Here is a 21,262-nt window from a genome sequence, read left to right as displayed (position 1 = left end):
TGAGCAAGTCGCTTAATCCTGTTGGCCTCAGTTTCCTCATCCGTAAAATGAGCTAGAGAAGGAAATAGAAGACCACTCCAGTATCTTTGCCAAGAAAACCCCAAATAGGGGCAGGTAGGTGGCGCAGTGGATAGAGCACTGGTCCTGAAGTCAAGAGGACCTGAATTCAAATCCAGCCTCAGACCAAACGCTTGACACTTACTAGCTGTGTGACCCTGGGCAAGTCACTTAACCCCAATTGCCTTAAAAAAAAAAAAAAACAAACGGGGCCCTCAAAGAGTCAGACATGACTAATTGACTATCCAATGACAAAAATGCCCAGTAGCAAAAGGAAACTATGGAAACAGAACAAAACGAGTCAAGACATTTGCATAAAGCACCAACTGAGAAAGTATGCCAACCCATTGCTTTTTCAATGGCTACTTGTCCAGGAGATCACAAAATGAGGGCTGCTTTATGTGTTGAAACTTTCATTTTCAGTTAATTCAATAAGTCTGGGTGTTGCATATCTTCAAGTAAGCAAGTTGTTCTTTCCATCAGTTTCCTGGTGATGACTAATAGTTCCATGTTTGGGTCCATCTTTCATCATCCTCTCTGTTTATTTAGTGTGTTCACAGCACTGTGAGAATTACAGCTAAAACACAGAAGATCCCTGCCAATGTAAATGAAAGAAAGGATAGAGTTAAGCAGGCTCTAATTCCTAAAACAATATTTTGTTGATTTTGTTAGTAATGAGAATGGATTGACAAAGAATGACCTATTTTTTTGTTAGGGTTAATTTGGGTTTGGTTTTTTCCCTTAGTTTGTTTCTGAGAATTGGACCAAAAGAGAAAGAAGAAAATTGGTATTTGCTTTATTGAAGCTGCAATTGATGGTTGTGCAATATTAAGCCGTGTCAATCAGGCAAATAAAGGAAAAAACCCTGACATAAAAATGACTTGCTTTGGTTTGCATTTCACTCTCTCTTAGGTTCCAAGCCTGAAAAATGCAGCTTTTGTTGCTTGTCAGCTTTCTGTTTTTCTGCAGTACCCAAGTCTGGGCAAGAGAGAGGCACTACTATATCGGGATTGTTGAAATAGCTTGGAACTATGCTCCCATCAGTGATGAGAAGAAATCGAATTTTGAAGACTTGTAAGTTAATCTTTTCTATTGATTTGTGAATGCATACATACCCTCCATGCGTGTGTATGTGTATATATGTGTATATATACATCTATGTGTGAATCATCAGCAGTTTGTATTTTAAAATGTTCATCTCATATTAGCTAATTTCTAAGAGTGTATGGCTCTTTTCTTGCTGGAATTCTTGTCCTCCCTCTCTTTCCTCTCTCTTGAGTGTTACCTCATCTTAATATTACGTTCCCTTTAAGTAGCAGGGCTACAAACCCCTATTAGGAACAATATCAAATCCTTCAGGATTTAATTTTAGCTTTTGTTTCATTTTAAAATTCATTATTAATACATTTTAAAATTCCTTTTAAGTCTATGAATATAGGTCAAATCCCATTAGGAAAAAAATGCAACGACAAAAAAAGATGAAAGGAAAAGTTTATGTCTTTGTTCAATGCACATCTATTTCTACTAGTTCTCTTTTTTTTTGTAATTTTTTATTTTAAACTTAAATACAAAATGAGAAAAGGAAAAAAGTACTATTGCCATGCACACAGCAGACCATAAAAGAGGAATCAATATAAAACAATAAATTTCCATTTCAAGAAAATATAACAAATATTTAATAATTTAACAAATTTATTTTTAAATATTTAACATGTATTTAATAAAGAGTATATAACAAATGCTACATATTATTTTCAAAGCAGCCCAGCTTTTCTTTTGCTTCCTTGTTGGTTTTCTTTTATTCTCTACTGTGCACTTTTTACATTATTTTTCCCTCCCTACCCTCCCACCCTAAAGAAGGATACAATTAAGCATGTGTATATATATATATATATATATATATAATGTATACACGTTTACATAGATATCTATAAACATACATATTTATATATAATACACATATATTCATACACATATATGTAAGACTGTACTATGCTTATTTCCACCTGTCATCTGTTTCTCTGAAGGTGGATAGCATCTTTCTTCATAGGTCCAAGTCTTTCCATGTTTTTCTAAATCAACCAGCTCATCATTTCCTACACCACAGCAATATTCCAACCCAATCACATCCTATCTGAGAGACTGTCTGAAAGTTTTTTTCCTGATTTTCTGCATTCCTTCTATTCTTGGCTACATAGGTTATATTTATACAAGAAAATTTTAATTTAAAGTAATCAGAATTATGCTTTTTTATACTTCAACAATGCTTTCCCTTATGATATAGTTTAAGGTCTGATACTGCTGAATGTACTTCCTTTACATCTTTTTTCCTGATTTCTTTGAAGTTCTTGGCCCTTTGCTCTTCCAAATGAAATTTATTATTTTTTCTAACCCAGTAAAAATTTTTTTAGTAATTTAATTGGGATGACATTGAATAAATTGATTAACTAGGTTAAATTATCATTTTAAAAATTATTTGCTTTATTGGCTTTGCCTACCCATGAATAATAAATATTACTTCAATTATTTAGCTCTGAGTTTATTTCTATAAAAAGTGTTTCATATTTATGTTCTTATAGTTACTGTGTCTGTTTTGGCAGACATCTGTTTTTCAAAAAAAGGTCAATCCCTATCCCAATTGAAGCAAAACTCTTAACACCAATAAAGACAAATCCAGGGTTGTGAGTGGAGTTGGAAACCTTAGAGAAGGCAGCATCTACTTTTGCTGTTCCCTGCATTTCCTCCCTCCAATAATCCCATCTTCTTCTTTGCTGTTGTCATATATTCATTACATAAGATTATTCTTAGAGTTTGTCTATTGCATAGGGGGAATAAAGTGACCATGAAGTTCCTGGGTTTGGTTGTTGCTAAGGACTGCTGCAATCACTTTTAGTGTAATGTATAACCTCTGTGTTTACTAGGGGTGGGTCCTGGCTCAAATGTCTCCCTCACTACCCTGGCAATCTCTTGTGACTCTGCATTCAGTGTTCTAAATATACAGTTGATGGCATGAAGATCACTCAGAATATCTGTGTTTTTCCTTCTGTGTGAAGAGTAAATATTAAATATGGGACTAATACTATGGTATTTTGATGTATTAAGACATTTTCTTGCTTACCCCAAGTTGTCCATACCAACTTTTTCCATTTGCAGCCAATAATTAACCAAATAATTAGGGATGTCCAAAGTGTTCAGTTATGAGTCATATGATCAGAAATCCACATTGAGTGGGTTGTGTGATGAATGTGACCCTGAAGACAACTTAACAGTTGAATATAATTCAATTACATAAATAATTACATTCAGCTTCAATAATTACTAAATCATCTAACCCCAATAACATGATTCTTGATATCAGTCAGTTACACAACAATAAATTCAACAGATCGTTAGGCCCAACTGGCCTATTATCTCATGTGTGCTAGCTGATTAAGTTTTTTAAAAGTTTCTACAATCGATCATCATTGATTATGTGCCAGGCACTGTACAAATATCACGCCAACTACAATCCACAATCAGATCCCAGATCATAGGATCACAGCATCATAGATTTAGAGTTAGAAGGAACCTTTCAGCTCACTCATCTCAAGTCACCTGATGATACAATGTCATAAGGCATTAGAACCAAATGAAATAATCTATTTAAAGCACTTTGTAGACCTTAAAGCACTATATGAAGGTTAATGATTGTTATAATTATTATCGTTTTGATGATGATGATGATGATGATGATGATGATGATGATGATGAAGTTGAAAGAGATCTGGCTTAGAGTTAGGGAGAACTCTTTGTTCAAATCCCACTTTTGGCCCCATCAAGTACTTACCCAGTGTCCCAGGCAACTTTTAAAGACTAAGTTGTAAAGCATTTGCTGATAGGCATCGGTAGAGGGAGTTTCCTTGTGCCAGGAGTTCTCTGTGCCAAATTAAATCACAGGCCAACCCCCTCCTCCTAAAAACAGAGCAAAGCAAATGCGCACCTAGCACTATCCTCGTTAGTAAGAGGTAACAGAGAAGTAGCTGAAATTCTTCCCTAGCCTCAAGAAGCTTCCAATCTAGTTGGGAATACAGTAGTACTCATGCACACAAAAGAGTAAATCTTTCATAACAATAATGAGATATACGTATATATATTATGCATAAAATAGCATTATATAAAATAGCACTGTAATAATATCCCGTATTATACATGTTATGTTTCCGGCAATTAAAAGAAGCTTGGAGTATCATCACCGTTCCCAGAGGTTTTGAGCTCAGGTCAGAATCATGACTCATTCAGGCACTTGCTGGTTTTAATACAGTTTTCCTCATTCTCTTGGCCTTTCTTCATATCCCCAGTGCTCAGTACTGTGCCTGGCACATAGTAGGCACTTAATAAATGCTTTTTGACTGCCTGACTTGGTTAATAATAGTTAGAAGGGACCTCAGAGGCCATATAATCCAACCTCTTCATTTTGTAGGTAATAAAACAGAGGTCCAGAGAGCTGGGGTGATCTGCCCAAAGTGACCCAGTTTGTAAGTGGGAGAGATGGGATTTGAACCCAGGCCTTCTAACTCTGCCCAGTGCTCTTCTGATATGAAAATAAAAGCCTCATTTTGCCCATACAGCTATAGCTACAAAACATCCCCACATACTGAAAATATCTCTCCAATGCAAAATCCCTTCTGCCTCCAAAACAATGGAGTCTAGGTAATTCTAGTCTACCACAGATTAGAAAAATCAGTTTAGAAGTATAGCTGGAAAAAAAAGAAAGCAAGATTGAGGCAGGCATAATAGATAGAAACATAGAAACAGAGGTGTAGCTAAAGATGTAGATACCTTAGGTATAGGCACACATATAGAATATATTTATAGTATGTGAAATCACTGGTCCTGGAGATATGATATATGATGTGATGTGATGTGATGTGACGTGATATGATGTGATATATAATAGATGACAGGACATGGCATGATACAACAACACAATAGAATATGATGTACTATGATATATAACACACCTGTGAGTACACATATGTTATATTTTAAATATAGGCATATATTACATATGTGTGTGTAAAATCCCATTTTACTGGGAAGTACTAAACTTAGAACACCAAGTGTGTAATAATTAAAAGTGGATTTTGCTTGAAAGACCTACCCATGGATGATATTATTCCTTTGTTTAAGTAACTCCCTGACAAACTGTAATGATGTTGTGTATTTTTTTATGTCACTCCTCATAAGAATTCACTTCCAGGAACCCCAAACTGGAGCTTTGGAATTGTGGAGACATTATCTAATGTGTTCAGTTGCCCACTGAAAGAATTATAGTGGAATGTTATTTATTTGGTTGACTGAACAACTATAATTGATTCTTCTGGTTTGATAGTTGCTTGGCAAACTCCTTGCACTCTTCCTGTAACTGGCCCTTTGTCTCAAAGCTGTGGCCTTTTGATCTTGTTAGAGAGTGTAAGCAAATATGCCTTCTGCAGAGCATTGCATGATGCAAATTTTTGTTCAGACCAAATTGGGTTTCACAATATTATGGGAACACAGAAGAGTCTGATTACAGGTCAGAGTAAAACTAAGAAAATCTCCGAATGTTAGAAAGTCCAAAAAATAATAGGACTTAACAAAAATGTACAGAGAAAATTTTCGTTTCATACACAATTCTCATTTAATATTCACATTTGTTGGTATTCCTTAAAGTTACAATTAAAAGACAATTTACATTAAAAAAGAGAAAAAAAAACTATACTCTTACTACTATACAAGAGTCCTACCTCAATGCCTCATTTTGGCATGGAGTCCCAGGTCCCCAAAAACAGAGAGCGCAAGTTCTGGAAAGCTCCCAATGACTCAGTGAAAGACCTTGATAATATCAAACAATTATTTTGACCTGTATATTGATCACCAATTAATTAATTCTTTGCCTATGGCGGCTCATGAAACAGAAAAGACTATGGGACAAATTCCAGGACTTCAACTGTATAATAAATTCTGCCTGCACATTCCTTCCTACAACTTAAATAGCAATTTTTCCAAGTCCTCTCATCCTCTTGCTACTCTTGACCATGTTATCCTGAAAATCCTCCATAAAGAATCCCTACAATTCACTTGGAGGGGGCAGAGTCCCTTCTCTACAAGTAATCCTCATTCTGTTATGTGGATGCCAAAAGAACACGAGTTGCCCATCATTTATCCTTGCTTTCATCACATGGCCAGCCCACCTCTTGTTTTCCAACCCATCATCTCTTTTATAATATCCTCTACATTCCGTTTCTTATACAATTCTTGATTGGTATTATGTTACAGCCTACTAACACTGTCCACACACCTGTCCAGTGCCCTTTAGGGATACATGACTTTAATTCTTCAAGAACTGCAGCATTGTAGGCTAAGTCTAAATTTGGCTTAATTTCAGTTTAATTTTGGTTCAAGGTTTTTTGGGCTTTTTAAAATGCAACAGGCACTTGTCAACCATAAAATACAATTAAAATGACTAAAAAATAAACATTAAAAGCACATAATCCAAAAATAAAAAGGCTATTAAGATAAGACATTCCCTTTATAGTTCTAGATCAAGAACTTAAAGAAGCCACTTCCTGGCATTTGGAACTGAGGAAATGCCTTCAGATGACCTTCCTCACCCCACTGATCCTTTTCTATTTCCAGCTCCTTGGTCTGTAAAATATCATGGCAGCTAGCTAAGATGGGGAGGGGGGAGGAGGACTAGCCTGGCCCCCAAAATTGCAACAGCCCAGGCTCCTAGCACATGTGACATTCTGTGTCTTGTAGCTAAGCAGAATCATTCAAAGAGTATTGTCCCAAAAAGATAGGTCATTCTTTCAGGGAGAAACTGGGGCTGGTGGGAGGGGGTGGAGTGGCAGCCGGGTGGAGAGTGCTGAAGGCAATATAGTCTACTGGCTTCCTCCTACTCATTTCTGGGCCCAGCTCATTGTCCATGCAGTATATACCATTGATCAATCGGGGAATGGCTCCTATTTTCATAAATTTGGTTCAGTTCTCTACGTATTTGAGAAAGGAAACTTTTATCACAGAAAGTTGCTGCAAGTTTTTTTCCCTCAAATTTCTTGTTTTTCTTCTAATTCTTAGCTGTGTTGGTTTTGGTTATACAAAAAACTTTTAAATTTTATGTAACCAAAATTATCCATTTTACTTCCCGTGAATCTTTCTGTGTCTTCTTTGGTCATGAACTCTTCCCCTATCCATAGGTCTGACAGGTAATTTTTTCCAAGCTTCCCTAGTTTGCTTATGATATCATCCTTTGTGTCTAAAATCATGCACCCATTTGGAGTTTATCTTGGTGTGTAGTGTGAGATGCTGGTCTGTGCCTAGTTTCTGTCAAACTGCTCTCCAATTTTCTCAGCAGTTATTGTCAGCGAGTTCTTGTTCTATAGGATCTTTAGGTTTATCAAACAATAGGCTACTGTGCTCATTTGTTTCTGTACATTGGGTTCCTAATCCAGTCCATTGATCAGCCACTAGTTCCTACCCAGTACCAAATTGTCTCAATGATTAAAATTTTATAACTATAGTTTGAGATCAGGTTACTGGTAGGCCCCCTGTCCTTCACATTTTTTTTTCATTGATTCCTTTAATAGTCTTGATCTTTTGCTCCTCTAGAAGATTTTGATTAATTAAAAAATATAATTTTTTCTAGCTCTGTAAAGTATTTCTTTGGTAGCTTGATTGGCATTTCATTGAATAAGTAAACAGGCTAAACTCTTTTGAATGATGAAGGATCTCACCCAGTAGGCTCTACAATGTTTACAGTAATATTCAATATAATACAATTGCAGATATTTTATATATTTCCTAACTAGAATAATTTTCAGAACATTTACATAATTATTTTATTAGCTTCAATCGGATTCAATTTCAAAAGCACTTATTAAGTGTATAACATTTGCAAAACACTGTGCTATATGTAACCCAAAGCTTAGATGTCATGATTTTGACCTAATAGAACTTATAATCTAATATGAATAAAGTACAAATATGCAGAAAACCATAACACACAATAATACATTATACGTGCATTAGAGAGTTTCTAGCAATGTGCTTTGTGGTCCAGGTGGAGAAAGGTCATTACTGATTGAATGTATTAGGAAATGTGGTTGGGAATGTTGCTTCTGCATCACTCGTCAGGGTGATGAGTAGCTACTGGGGTACTGACAGCCATAGGCTGTTGACAAGGAAATGTGGAGAATGGGAGATGTAATTAGGGGCAGAGGCTCACATGGGGAAATTAGGCGCTCCAGATAGGCTGTAAACTCTGCATTACCCAGCCAATGGGGAAACAGTGGAGGTAACTGCAATTTGGGCCTAGGAATAAAAGCTTTGCTCTCCCTTCTGTAAGGTGTGCCCACACATGGGACACCCAGCCTTGCTAGGCTGTTAATAAAAAGTGTTTTTCTAGTTCACTGATAGCTTCGTGGAACTTTTGTTGCTAACATGTAAAAGGTAGCATTTGATTTGGCACTTAAAAGATGGGTAGGAATTCAGCACATGAAAGGTAGAGGTAGTACATACATGTTTGAAGAATAATTTCAGCAAAGTCTAAAAGGTGGGAAAGCACAGGATGTATTTAAGGGAATAATACAGGTTAGCCGGAATATAGACTGCACAGAGAGAGGCATCAAAAGATGGACTTGGAAAGGTAGAGTTCTTTAAAATTAATTTAATTAATTAATTAATTTAATATTACGGCAAGTCTGGAAAGACAAACCAAGGAGTCTGAGGTAGGGAACAGAAAGTTAAGCTAAGGAGCCACTGAAGATTTTCCAGTAGAGGAGCGACATGACCATATGCTTAAGGAAGACAAGTCTGACAACTATTTGAAGGTGGGATATTATGTGTAGTCTTGTGGAGTTTCAAATATTCATCTCTCTTGTGGCCAATTTTCTGGTAGTGATCCTCTATGTTCGTCCTCAAGAAGCCATGTATTAGCGCTGCACAGGTGCCTCATTTCAACGATTTTCCAGTTTGAGAGAACCCACCTGAATTTTTGCTTACTGGCATTGTCTTTGGGTCACCTCTAAACCTCGATGAGGTGGTCCATGAAAGAGACAAAATTTCAAAATGGCTTTTTGTTGTATGCCACACTTTCCCAACGATGGCAGAAGGGTGGCAAAAAAAAAACAAAAAAAAAGAGGAAGGGATATAGAGTATACCGGCTATACCTTTCTCTATCCAATTACAAATGTTAATTCAATTTTACTATTTCTAATGTGCAGTCTTTACCTAAGGATGAATTTTTATGCTGTTAGAGGAATTGAAAGACATCCATATTCACATTTCCACTACAAAATAAACCAAAAGACAAAAGAAGTTGGTCAAAATTGTTTTATGTGATCTAAGTAAAATAAAATGTATCAGCAAGGACATGTATGGCCAGAAAAGGAGAAGAAACTGGCATGAAACAAAATAGAAAAGCCTAGATGTACAAGTCAAGTGTCCATGTTACTAAGAGAATAAGAGAGAGGCCTTTAGTATGTTAGGTTCATTTCTATAGAAAATTTATAGGAAGCCCTAAGTATAAATCATATAGGAACAATACCAATAAAGGTAATGCCCATATCAGTGAAATCATAGTTCCATTTAAGCAGAAGGGGCTGACTCTCTCTATGGGCTTAGGCGTGAGTCATTTCTGTATTCTTTATTGTATAAATCAAACGTATTTTGTTTTTGAAGCCTTGTGAACCTGAGTGATTATAAAGGGAATTAGGTTTAATTACTATTAAAGAAATGCTGTCGTTTTCAGGATGTACCAAGATCATTCAATCAACACAAACTTATTAATATGCCTCCTATGTACCAGGCTATGAGATAAGTGCTGAGGCTACATATACAAAATGAGTCAGAAGAGCTCAAAGTCTAGTAGGACTCCTTATGACAGGAGGAAATCTTTCAGATAAGGGTAATGAAACCCTTATAAGAAGCAAAATGGAGTTGTGAATGGAGAGTTGTTCTCAACTGGGTTCAAGTCTTGCCTTTGATACGAACTGGCTATGAGGTGATGGGCAAATCATTTAACTCTTCAGTGTCCTCCAATTATATCAGAAGACAAGCTTGTCCCGTTTATGTGGTCATTGAGCCCTTTTAAATTTAAATGTTATTGGGGAAATGGCTACTTTGCCTACCTCTGAGAGTTCCTTCCGCTTACATTTTATATATCTTGTATGCATATAACTGTTCCAACGTTTACGTGTTATCTCCCTTTCGAATGAGAGCTCTTGAGGGAAGGGACCATGTTTTTGTGCCTCTCTCTCTCTGTCTGTCTCTCTCATATCCCCAACACTTAGCACAGTGCCTGGCACATAGCAAACACTTAATAAATGCTTGATAACTAATTTATCTTTTGCAGAGAACCTGAATCCCAATTCTATCTTCAAAGAGGGCCAGACAGAATAGGAAGTACATATAAGAAAGCCAGCTATGTTCAGTATACTGACAACCTCTTCACAAGGACAATTGAAAAACCATCCTGGTTGGGGTATGTTGGCCCTATCATTCGGGCAGAGACTGGAGACAAAGTTATCGTGCATGTAAAAAACTTTGCTTCCCGAGCCTACACCTTCCATGCACATGGGGTGACCTACTATAAGGACCATGAAGGTAAGGTTGACCCACTCCATCTTATTCTCCTGGAATTTTCCTGGTTCTTTAGTAGGATTCTAAATGTGAAGATTTTAAAAGGCTTTCAGATTGAGACTCCACTCTGTAAAAACTTCATTTGTATCTTAATCTAAATCCTCTGAGTAGTAATGACATTAAAAAGATTGCAAGGATTAGTAGATAGAGGGCCATCCTTAAAGTATGGACAGCCTAGAGCCCTATCCAGCCTCTGACACAGGCCCTCCAGGCAATTCACTAAGGCTGTGAGATGAAGGACAGAGGATGATCTGAACTGATGCAGGGGGTTTCCTCAGAAGAGCTCCTTACTCTAATGGAATTATCTGTCTTCCTTCTCCATGTCCTCTCCCTACCCCCTACAGTAATAATAATGTGATTATCCTATCTCACAAGCATGAAAATGAATAACCAGATTCAGGTAGTCTCCTAGACAACTACAATTTCCATATGTCTTTCCTTTGCCCAACCTGTACTGCCAGGTTGAGAAAAGAGCTATGGGTGAGGATGCAGTCAAGTGAGACAGGAAAAAATAAGAAGGAAAGAATACTTTCCTACTAAGAGTACTCATTAGGTAAAAGGATCTCTAGCCGCTGAGCCCTGACTTATCCAGCACCACTCCCCCACCTCCATTGCCAAAAAACCCTAAAAAAGAAAAAAAGAAGGAAAGAACTTGCAAGGTACATATGAAACAGACACACACAGCTTGAGAGTTATGGATCAAGTATCCCTGCTCTTAATCATCATAATAGTGAAAATGCTATCATAGAGATAACAGATGGTACTGTCCTCAGATGGCAGCTCAACCCACTACAAGTTTAGAAGTCAAGATAAAATTAGAGCTATTTTGCTATTGACACCTACTCTGCCATTTTGTTGCAAGCACTGCCATTGTGGGATTTCAATGCTTGTTATATTTCCTAGGTGCTCTCTATCCTGATAATACCACGGGCCTGCTCATGGAAGATGACAAAATACAACCAGGAGGGCAATATATATATGAATTACTTGTTGATGAAAACCACGCCCCTGGTTTGGGGGATAGTAATTGTGTGTCCAGGATTTACCACTCACATATAGACGCCCCAAAAGACATCGCATCTGGACTCATTGGCCCTTTGATAATCTGCAAAAAAGGTGTAGTAAATATTATTTTACTATTACTCTCCATGCCCCTTCTTAGTCTTACACAAAATAAATGAAGAAAATTTTGTTGGCTAGTCATGGAACCAGCTAGAAGTAATCAAGCCCAAGGGTAATCTATGGGGTTTATTTGTTTGTTCTCTCTTTTCTAAGTTACAAATGCCTTATTCAGAAGTTGAGCAGGTGAGAGAAAGAGAGAACAAGAAAGCAAGGTAAGGGGACAGAAAGAAAAGAAGATAGGGTATCCTGGGATGAGTCCAAGCTCCATGTATTTAGGGTTCATGTGTTCTTTGCGCTTCTACCTACAGCATATAGCATAGTAGGCACCTAATAAATACTTATTGATTGTTGATCGGTTGAAGAAGTCTACTTGGGAAATGTCATTGAAACTCAACCAGAGAAGTCATTTCTTATCCTAGTCAATTTCTTGTATACAACTCGTCAGAGACCTAACTAGCATATAGAATATTGCCCAAAAACTAGGACATGCATCAAGGGCATACTTCAGAAGTCATCTAGTGACGCATAGTTGAGCAGCATGCTTCCAAGGGCAACTAGGAGCATATGCCTCAGAGGTTTGCTTTGGAGGTCCCCACAGTAACCACCATCCATACCCTTTTCCAACCCCTTCTTGGCACAACTGCACCTACAGCTAGACTATCCTCAGTGTCTATGTCCACTCTCAAACTAATTTTGTCCCAGGTAAAAAAAAAAATCCAGGGGCAGCTAAATGGTGCAGTGAATAGAGTGCCAGCCTTGGAGTCAGGAGGACTTGGGTTCGAATCTGACCTCAGACACTTACTAGCTGTGTGACCATGAGCAAATGATTTGACCTTGTTTGCCTCAGTTTCCTCATCTGTAAAATGAATTAGAGAAGGAAATGGAAAACCACCCCAGTACCTTGGCCAAGAAAACCCCAAGCAGGATCATGAAGAGCTGGACATGACTGAAACAACTGAATGACAACAACAACAACAAAATTTCAAATTCCAGTCTAGGTGTGGGAAGTGAGCTATTTTTGCCTAGTTGAACGTCTTAGAGCATTGAGCTCCTGAAAGAGGATGTAGGACATGAAAGCACTTTTCATGATTAGTTTTTCCATAAAGAACTCCAATACTAGAGATGCACTCTGTTGTATTAGTACCTGTTTCAAAATGTAGCTGCAAATTAAGTCTATTCCTAAGGAAAAGAAAGACATGCAAGAAAGACATGCTAAGACAGCAAGCAAAAACCCCTTTTTTGCTCTCTCTCTCTCCGATCCCTCCCACCCCCAGTGCAGCATCGGTAGTCTCGGGAAAGAAAAATACGGAGTCCTATTGTGGGGGAAAAAAAACAGCCCTAGCTCTACCAGGTCTCTGCTGCTCTTAATTCTGAAAGTAGTCTTGGGTGTGGCATTAACCAATCTCCCGTTTACAAATATGAGTTTTTAAATAGTGATAGAATGATTCGCAGCATGATTTACAGACAGAGCACTGGGTTTGATACCAGAAGAACTGGGTTCAAGTCTTGACTCAGCCATTTACTGGCTGTGTGACTTTGGGCAAGTCCCTGCAGTTCTCTGGACCTTCATTTCTTCATCTTGAAAATAAAAGGTTTTGGGCAAAAGATCTCCAAGGTTCCTCTCAGCTTTGAGATTCTGTCAGTCTTTGTTGACAACCTTCTGGTGAAAGTGGCAGGGATTAAATATATCTTTGCGATATCTAGTCTTGAGTGATAAACAAAGCCTGGAAAAAAAAAAGTTGTTAACTCTAGGTAATGGAAGACCATAAAATTATAAGAAGTTAGAAATATGCATAAAAATAGAAATTTAGTGATCAGTTATGTTGTTTTTTTCTCTATCTTTTGTTTTTGTCTCTAAAAAGTTAGTGATGTATTGACCAATTATGTTGATTTTTTCCTCTATCTTTTTTTTTGTCTCTAAAAAATGATGTTTACTATATGAGATGACTCTCTGAAGGCAGGAGCAGAGGATACTGGGAGAAATTGTGAGAAGAGCTAGGGATATTAAAATAAAAACAAATGACAGGCCTTCAGGGATCTAGCAATCTAGTTAGCAGTCAATGCCTTATGCAGAGCAGATACAATAAATGCTTATTTTTGAACTGAGTTAAATCCAATTGCCTTCTTTTACAAATGAAGAAAACAGGGCTAGATGGAGGGGGAAATGACTTCTCCAGAATCTCTTAGAAAGTTAATGGCACAGTAGGTTTAGAACACAGACGTTCTGAGTTTCAGTATAGTGGCCAATTAATTAATATGACCCTTGACAAAGTTAGCAAGTCGTAAGCTGTGGTTGCCTTTTGTAAGGAAGAAATGAACACGACTCCAAGATTAATCTTCCCATTTGTGATCATTCTGTTACATCTTTAAATGAAGAGTTGAAGCTCAGAAATACAGGTCCCCAGGTTCTGGCATGGAGATCCAATGACCAAATTTTTTAAACACATGAGATTTCATTAAGTATTACATAGGTACAATATGAATTTCCATATCTGCAAAATGGGTAAAAATTTAGACCAAACTCATGGGCTCAGTAGGAAGAACTAATAAAAACAAATAAAACTATGAATTATTTCACAGGTATGAAGTTAAATATATGCTATGTACCACGATCTGTTTCATTATCAGCCAGAATGTAAGGAAATTGCTGTCTTTGTTTCAGATACATTGGATGACGAGAAAGAAAAAAATATTGATAAAGAGTTTGTCGCAATGTTTTCGGTGGTGGATGAAAATATGAGTTGGTATTTAGAGGAGAATATTAAGACCTACTGCTCCGGAGAAGTTGAAAAAGACAACGAAGATTTCCAAGAAAGCAATCAGATGTACTGTAAGATTACAACACTGCTTTCTGTAGTTTCCTTTGGTCTAATGATCTTTCTGAATTGCTTTCCTCAGATTAAACCTGCATCATGACTAAACCTGCCCCATGAATAAGATGCACTAAAGTATAAATTAATATCTAGCTAAACTGGAAAATCCCGGTCTCTAAAACAAATAAGCCCGGATATTTCTAACTTTTTCCAATGATCAGAAAGAACAAACCATTTAAATAATGATACTAGAAAGAAAACATTTAAATATGATAATAGAAATCATGATAAAGGAAAGAAATGAATGACGGGAGAAAGAAAGGAAAGGAAGGAAGGAGAAAGGAAGGAACAAAGAAGGAAGGACAGAAGGAAGAAAAAGGAAGGAAAAGGAGGAAGAAAGAAAAGAAAAGAAGGAAGGAAGGAGGGAGAAAGGGAAGGAAGGAAGAAAAAAGGAAGAGAGGGAGGGAGAAAAGAAGAAAGGAGTCAGGAAAGGAGGCGAGAGGGAAAAGGAAGGAAGAAAGAAGGAAAGAAAGAAAAAGAAAGGAAGGAAGGAAGAGATAGAGAAAGGAAGGAAGGAAGAAAAAAAGGAAGAAATGCTCTTTAACTGTTGACTGAACTTTCCCCAAATTTCAAGAAAGATTATGGCCTGTGACATTTCCTGCACTGAGAATCTACATGTGGAATAAAGCACCATATATCAAAATGAGATCAATGCATGGTTTTTTCTTGTCACAGGTTCAGTAATTAACCTAGCACCAATCAATGCCTGTGAACTTGAAGCTCTATTCTCTTAACCCACAGCTATAAATGGATATGCCTTTGGAAGCCTCCCAGGTTTCACCATGTGTGCAGAAGACAAGGTGAAGTGGTACTTTTTTGGCATGGGTAATGAAATTGATGTGCATGCTGCTTTTTTCCATGGGCAAGTATTAACTAATCAGAATCATCGAGTTGATACTATCAATCTATTCCCTGCCACGCTGGTTGATGCCTTAATGGTGGCAAAGAACCCTGGAGAATGGCTGCTTAGCTGTCAGAATTTCAAGCATATGAAAGGTAGGAATTCTTGATCTTTATATGAAAATTTTCTTTGTCAGCTATGTGAAGTTATAATTTAATTAACAGTACCATACCAAAGATTTTATTGGTGGTAAGATCTAAGGTTGTCTTAGCTGGTTACTTACTTTTATTTTGGTATTATTAATACTAATAATATTGAAGTAATAACTGCAGGCACCTCTTCTGCAGACTCCTCACTTCCAGCCTCTCCGCACTTTACCTTTTGTGGTCCCTCCTCCATGCAGTTGACAAGCTAATCTTCCTGAAGCATAGGCCTGACCATGTCACTCTCCCTTTCAAGTGACTCCCAATTGCCTCTAGAATAAAACACAAATTCTTCAGCTTGGCACTTACAGGCCTTCAAAATCAATCAATCAACAAGCATTTATTAAGGATTTACTATGTGCCCAGAAGGGGAAGCTAGGTGGTGCAGTGGATAGAGCTCCAGAACTGGAGTTAAGGAGACTCAACTTCCTGAGTTCAAATCTGACCTCAGATACTAGCTGGGTGACCCTGTGCAAGTCACTTCACCCTGTTTGCCTCAGTTTCCTCATCTGTAAAATGAACTGGAGAAGGAAATGGCAAACCACTCCAATATCTTTGCCAAGAAAACCCCAAATGGGGTCAGATACAACAGAAAAACAACTGAAGTGAAAAGTGCTGAGAATACAAAGAATGAAATGATTCTTACTCTCATGGAGCTCACCTCTGGCTCTAGCTTACTTTTCTGACTTATTTAGTATTATTCCCCTTCATGTGTCCTATATCCCAGCAAAAGTGACCGCCTTGCTGTTCCTGGAACTCATCATTCAATTTCCTACTCCTGTCTGGAACACCCTCCCTCCTCACCTGTGCTTCTTAGAAGTTCTATCTTCCTTCATGAATCAGTTCATTGATACTTCTCATGTAAGCCTATCCTGATCACCTTACTTATTAGTTCTCCTTCCCTCCTCAAATTATCTTATATTTGTTTATCTGTTTACCCCTCTCCTGTGGTTGATATACTCACAACATTCCAAATTCCTTCTGAAGCAGAAAAACCATTTAGCTAAATACCAGCTCTTTGAGAATAATTAAAGTAGAAAAAGCAACTAGATTTTGCTTCCTCTCCCATTGTAGTGACAACATAAGTATGCTTCTGCATGACCTATCCACTTTAATCAGCCTCTTGTATGGTAGCCTACTTAGCAGTGGTATCTTAGGTCTCTGCCTCCCCTCACCCTTCCCACCATATGGCAATGTCCTGGGGTTATCCTCCCTAGCTGAATTGTCCTAGGAGCCAAAATTCCTAGTTATGCCCCTATATAGATTCCCACTCCCCATCCTCACCCTGAGGTTTTCTAGCCACACTTCCTCTTCGGTACCACCTCCCCCCTGCCCTCTTTTAGTGAGCACCCTTCTCAACATTGACTGTCTTATCCATGGGTGGTCTTCCTTTCTATTATGGCTAAATTTGGAATTTCAAGCTTCTGCAAATGTTGACCCCTCTCTTTCTCTGATGCCAAGGTGAGGATCATAAAATAAGGTGATACTCTTTTGTCTCCTGAATGACTTTCTTCTTTTCTGGTTTTCAGCTGGTTTGAAGGCCTTTTTCCAGGTGCAGGATTGCAAAAAACCTTCAACTGATAATGTTGATGGGCAAAATATTAGGCATTACTACATTGCGGCTGAAGAAATCATTTGGAATTATGCCCCTTCTGCCAAAGACTTAGACATACCTGGAAGGTAACTCGGAATAAATGCCCAATATCATGTAATTCAGAATAAATGCCCAATATCGTGTAATTCAGAATATCATGGAAATTATCCCACTCCACCCCTAATGTTAATATCATCTCCATTAAAAGGTTCATTCAGCATAAGTATACCAATAATATGCTTTTAGCTGTGATAAAAAATTTAAAGAATCAGTTCAGAATGAAGCAGTTTATTTTAACTTGTAGCACTTACCTTTACTTATACCTAATTCATTTTTCAAAACATAAGAGTTTGGATCCTTAGATGTCAAAAGAAATAGAGGGAGAGCCTTCTGTTTTCCTTTGAGTGGAACTCTTAAGGTAAATATGAGAAAATATCAACAGAGGAAAAGGTATGCTGATAGATGTTTAACAACCAGCTCTCTCTTCCCAAATATATACCAAAACATACTTGTCAGTTTAGTCTGCATTATTAACATTTTTCATCACTTTCTTTAGTTTAAATAATCAACAAAAAATAAATCAAGATGTGATTGTAGCTTTGCTAAATTTTGAGGTATAACTGCTCACAATGAAAATTTAAATTGGCTCCGAGTTGGTTTGAGATAGCTTGAGCTGACTCCAGCACACTCCTGGACAGGAGCCTTACTAGTCAGGCAGGTATAGATGGGTTGTGATCTGTATCACTGGAGGAAACATCCATGTTGATAGCACCATGGGTCTATTGGAGTTCTGAAGTTCAAGAAATTGTATAAGAACTTGATCATATGTTGAGAAATTCTAGAAATACCTAGTAAACAAATAATGTGACAAAGGGACAACTAAATCACGTAATTTATTTTTCTGAGAAAAACTACAATGACAATGAACTTCCCATGGCTAATAATCCTGTAACAATTTTTACTGAAATTTTGTATTTGCTCATTCAGCAAACAAATATTTATTAAGCATTTAGTCTTAAATCCCACTTTGCCCCTTCCCAAATTCTATGCTTTTGCCAAACTGGACAGCTTAGAATAGTGGCTAGACTACTAACCAGGAGTCCAGAAGATCTGAATTCAAATTCCATCTCATCTACTTAGTAGCTGTGTGACATTAGATAAATCATCTAACCTCTCTGGGCTCAGTTCCTCATCTATAAAATAAGGGAGTTGTATTAGCTAGCCTCTAAAACTATGCTCTTATGGCAGCTAGATGGTGCAGTGGATAGAGCACTAGGCTTGGAATGAGGAAGATTCATCTTCATGAGTTTAAATCTGGCCTCAGATACTTAACTAACTGTGTGACCCTGGGCAAGTCACTTAACCCTATTTATCTCAGTTCCTCATATGAGCTGGAAAAGGCAATGACGAGCCACGTCAGTACCCTTGCCAAGAAAACCCCAAAAGGAGTCACGAAAAGTCAGACATGACAAAAGTCTGAAATGACTCAAAAAAAAAGCTACAATCCCAGTTTATCATTCCCTGAAAATGTTTTTGGTTCTTGGCCTTCTTTGTGCTCATGAGCTGAGAACAAAAGATCCCAAAACTAAAATAATTTAGGAAGTTTATTAAGTCATCCGGCAGAAGAGAGAGCCAAAAACGGGGTAGCCCACTCCCCTCAGTGTCTATGACTTACACATTATATGGATTTAAACAAAGGAACAAGGAAACAGTAGCTGATTAGCCAGCATGAAGGCAGTTTCTAGATAAGACATGTGGGATGCTTGAGATGCATAATGGGAGAAAAGTCTTTACATTCCTTGCATCAATCTTCAGATCTGACTAGATTTCTGGTCCGCATAACCTAGGTGCTGGGATAAGCACTAAATGAATCTGGTCTCTAAGGAACAGGGGTTTTTTTTGGTTTCTTTTTTTGAGAAAACTGGTTTCTCAGTCATGCAGGGGTGGGTTCAAACAAAACCATAGGGTTTTCCCACACCTCCCACTTCACCGAGAATGCCCTTTGCCTTTGTTAAAATCCTACCTTTCCTTCAGGTTCCAGCTCACATGTATTCCCTTCCTGATCCCTCCCCACCTCACAATCATCTGGAAATAATCCTTCCTCTGAGCTCCCCTTTTGTAAATCTCTTAAAGCATCACCACTTTGCACCTTGTAATCTCCATTGGTAAGCTCTCTGGGGACAGATGATATGTCTTAGTAATATTTACATTCCCCATATCACCCAGCACAAACATACAAAAGGAGGTGTGCAATGAGTGTTAATTGTACCACATCACTGAATTTTAAAATTTGCATTGGATCCTTAAGGGTAGAGAGGGCTGCAGAATTTTATCTCATCTAGTCTTTTACTTGCATCAGGAATGTACCTGAAGCAAAAAAATGTGATGTTAATTGTACTTTTAGAGGCGGAGCCAATATGGTGGAGTAAAAGCAGTGACTTGCTTGAGTTCTCCCCCAAACCCCTCCAAATACCTGTAAAAAAAAAAATTTGTGCTTTTAGAGATCCCAGGCTGAAATTGAAAGGATCCTTAGAGATTCCCTAGCCCAACCCTCCTTGTTTTACTGCTGAGGAAAACAAGGCCAACGAAATTATGTCACAAAGGTAGAGAAGCTGGGATTATGAACCCATGTCCCCTGACACCAATTTTAGGATTTATTCCACTACACCAAGAGTTCTTAGCCCTTTTTCCTTGGCAGTCTGGCGAAGCCTATGCACCTCTACTCAGAATAATATTTTTAAATGCGTAAAACAAAATATATAGAATTAGAAAGAAAAGCAGTTATGTTGAAATACATTTATAAAAATATTTGTAAAAACCAAGATTACAGATACCAGGTTAAGCCCTTCAAGAAAAGCCTTTACTCCTCAGATCCCTTAGTAATTTCATTACAGTAAAGACTATTTTTTTAAAAGGCCATGCCCTTACAGGCAACTAAATGGCTCAGTGGATAAAGTGTTGGGCTTGGAGTCAGGAAAAACTGAGTTCAAATCTGGGTTCAGATAGTTATTAGTTATGTGACCCTGGGCAAGTCGCTTAACTTCTGTTTGCCTCAGTTTCCTCAACTGCAAAATAGAGATAATACTATCATCCACCTCACTGGGTTGTTGTGAGGACCAAATGAGATTCTGTTTATAAAGTACTTAGCACAGTGACTGGTACATACATAGTAGATTCTACACAAATGCTAGTGTGTTTTTTTTTAATTATTATGTTTGAATGCTTGGTTCTTTTTTTATTTGATGCTGACTTATAAATCACAGACATTATCTCTTTTTTCAGTAGATGAACTCCCTCTACCAATAAGGTATATTATTCTAATTTAATAGATAAAACTTAGAGAGTTTAGACTCCGAGAGTCTAAGACTTAGAGAGTCTGAGACTTGGAGAAATTAGATGGTCACAGAACTGGTGTCATATATGGAATTTAAAACCAGGTCAAGGACCCAGGTCCAGCACCCAGCCCTTGGGCCAGCTTGCCTTTCAATCTGTAAGCATTAGTTAGAAATTCCTTTGATATGCTCTCATAGACTTTGTGTTTGAAGTAGCAAAGAGCTAAAATTTTACTGAAATGATCATTGGCGAACAAGGCGGTCTTTACCTCCAAACAATCATCTTTCCCATTTGAATTCTTGGTTCTTCTAGAGATTCAGCTTTGGTATTGAAGTGGTTTTCCTTGTTGATTTATTTGCATAGCTCCTCAGAGGTGTTTTTCAAACAAGGAGCTGATAGAATTGGAGGAATTTATAAAAAGCTGGTTTTCCGGGAGTACAGAGACGCTGACTTCACCAGCCTGAAAGACAGACTCCCTGAAGAGGAACATCTGGGCATCCTAGGTAGGACTGGTGGAGGACAGTGCAAAGAGCGCTGGATTTGGAATGAGAGTTCTGAATTCCAGTCCTGCCACTCACTA

General features: G+C 37.8%; 1 protein-coding gene across 7 annotated transcripts in view; it reads left to right on the top strand.

Moving 5' to 3' along the window:
• The first annotated feature begins 652 nt into the window (after positions 1 to 652).
• The window catches only part of CP (ceruloplasmin), a 66,856-nt gene continuing 46,246 nt past the window's right edge, over positions 653 to 21,262 (top strand). For 6 of the 7 annotated variants that reach the window (XM_027875830.1, XM_027875829.1, XM_027875828.1 and 3 more), the window contains exons 1-7: positions 653 to 1,131; positions 10,430 to 10,680; positions 11,620 to 11,832; positions 14,501 to 14,668; positions 15,453 to 15,707; positions 17,285 to 17,435; positions 21,046 to 21,185. In XM_027875830.1, the coding sequence (XP_027731631.1) occupies positions 986 to 1,131; positions 10,430 to 10,680; positions 11,620 to 11,832; positions 14,501 to 14,668; positions 15,453 to 15,707; positions 17,285 to 17,435; positions 21,046 to 21,185 (1,324 nt within the window). In that variant the 5' untranslated portion in view covers positions 653 to 985. The remainder of the gene's footprint in view (positions 1,132 to 10,429; positions 10,681 to 11,619; positions 11,833 to 14,500; positions 14,669 to 15,452; positions 15,708 to 17,284; positions 17,436 to 21,045; positions 21,186 to 21,262) is intronic. The other variant, XM_027875831.1, reaches the window with a different exon arrangement.

Source organism: Vombatus ursinus, unplaced genomic scaffold (genome assembly GCF_900497805.2).
Source record: "Vombatus ursinus unplaced genomic scaffold, bare-nosed wombat genome assembly UNPS02014810.1, whole genome shotgun sequence".
NCBI lineage: Eukaryota > Metazoa > Chordata > Mammalia > Diprotodontia > Vombatidae > Vombatus > Vombatus ursinus.
The sequence above is the reverse complement of the archived record's forward strand: the minus strand, read 5'-3'. Positions and strand labels throughout refer to the sequence as shown.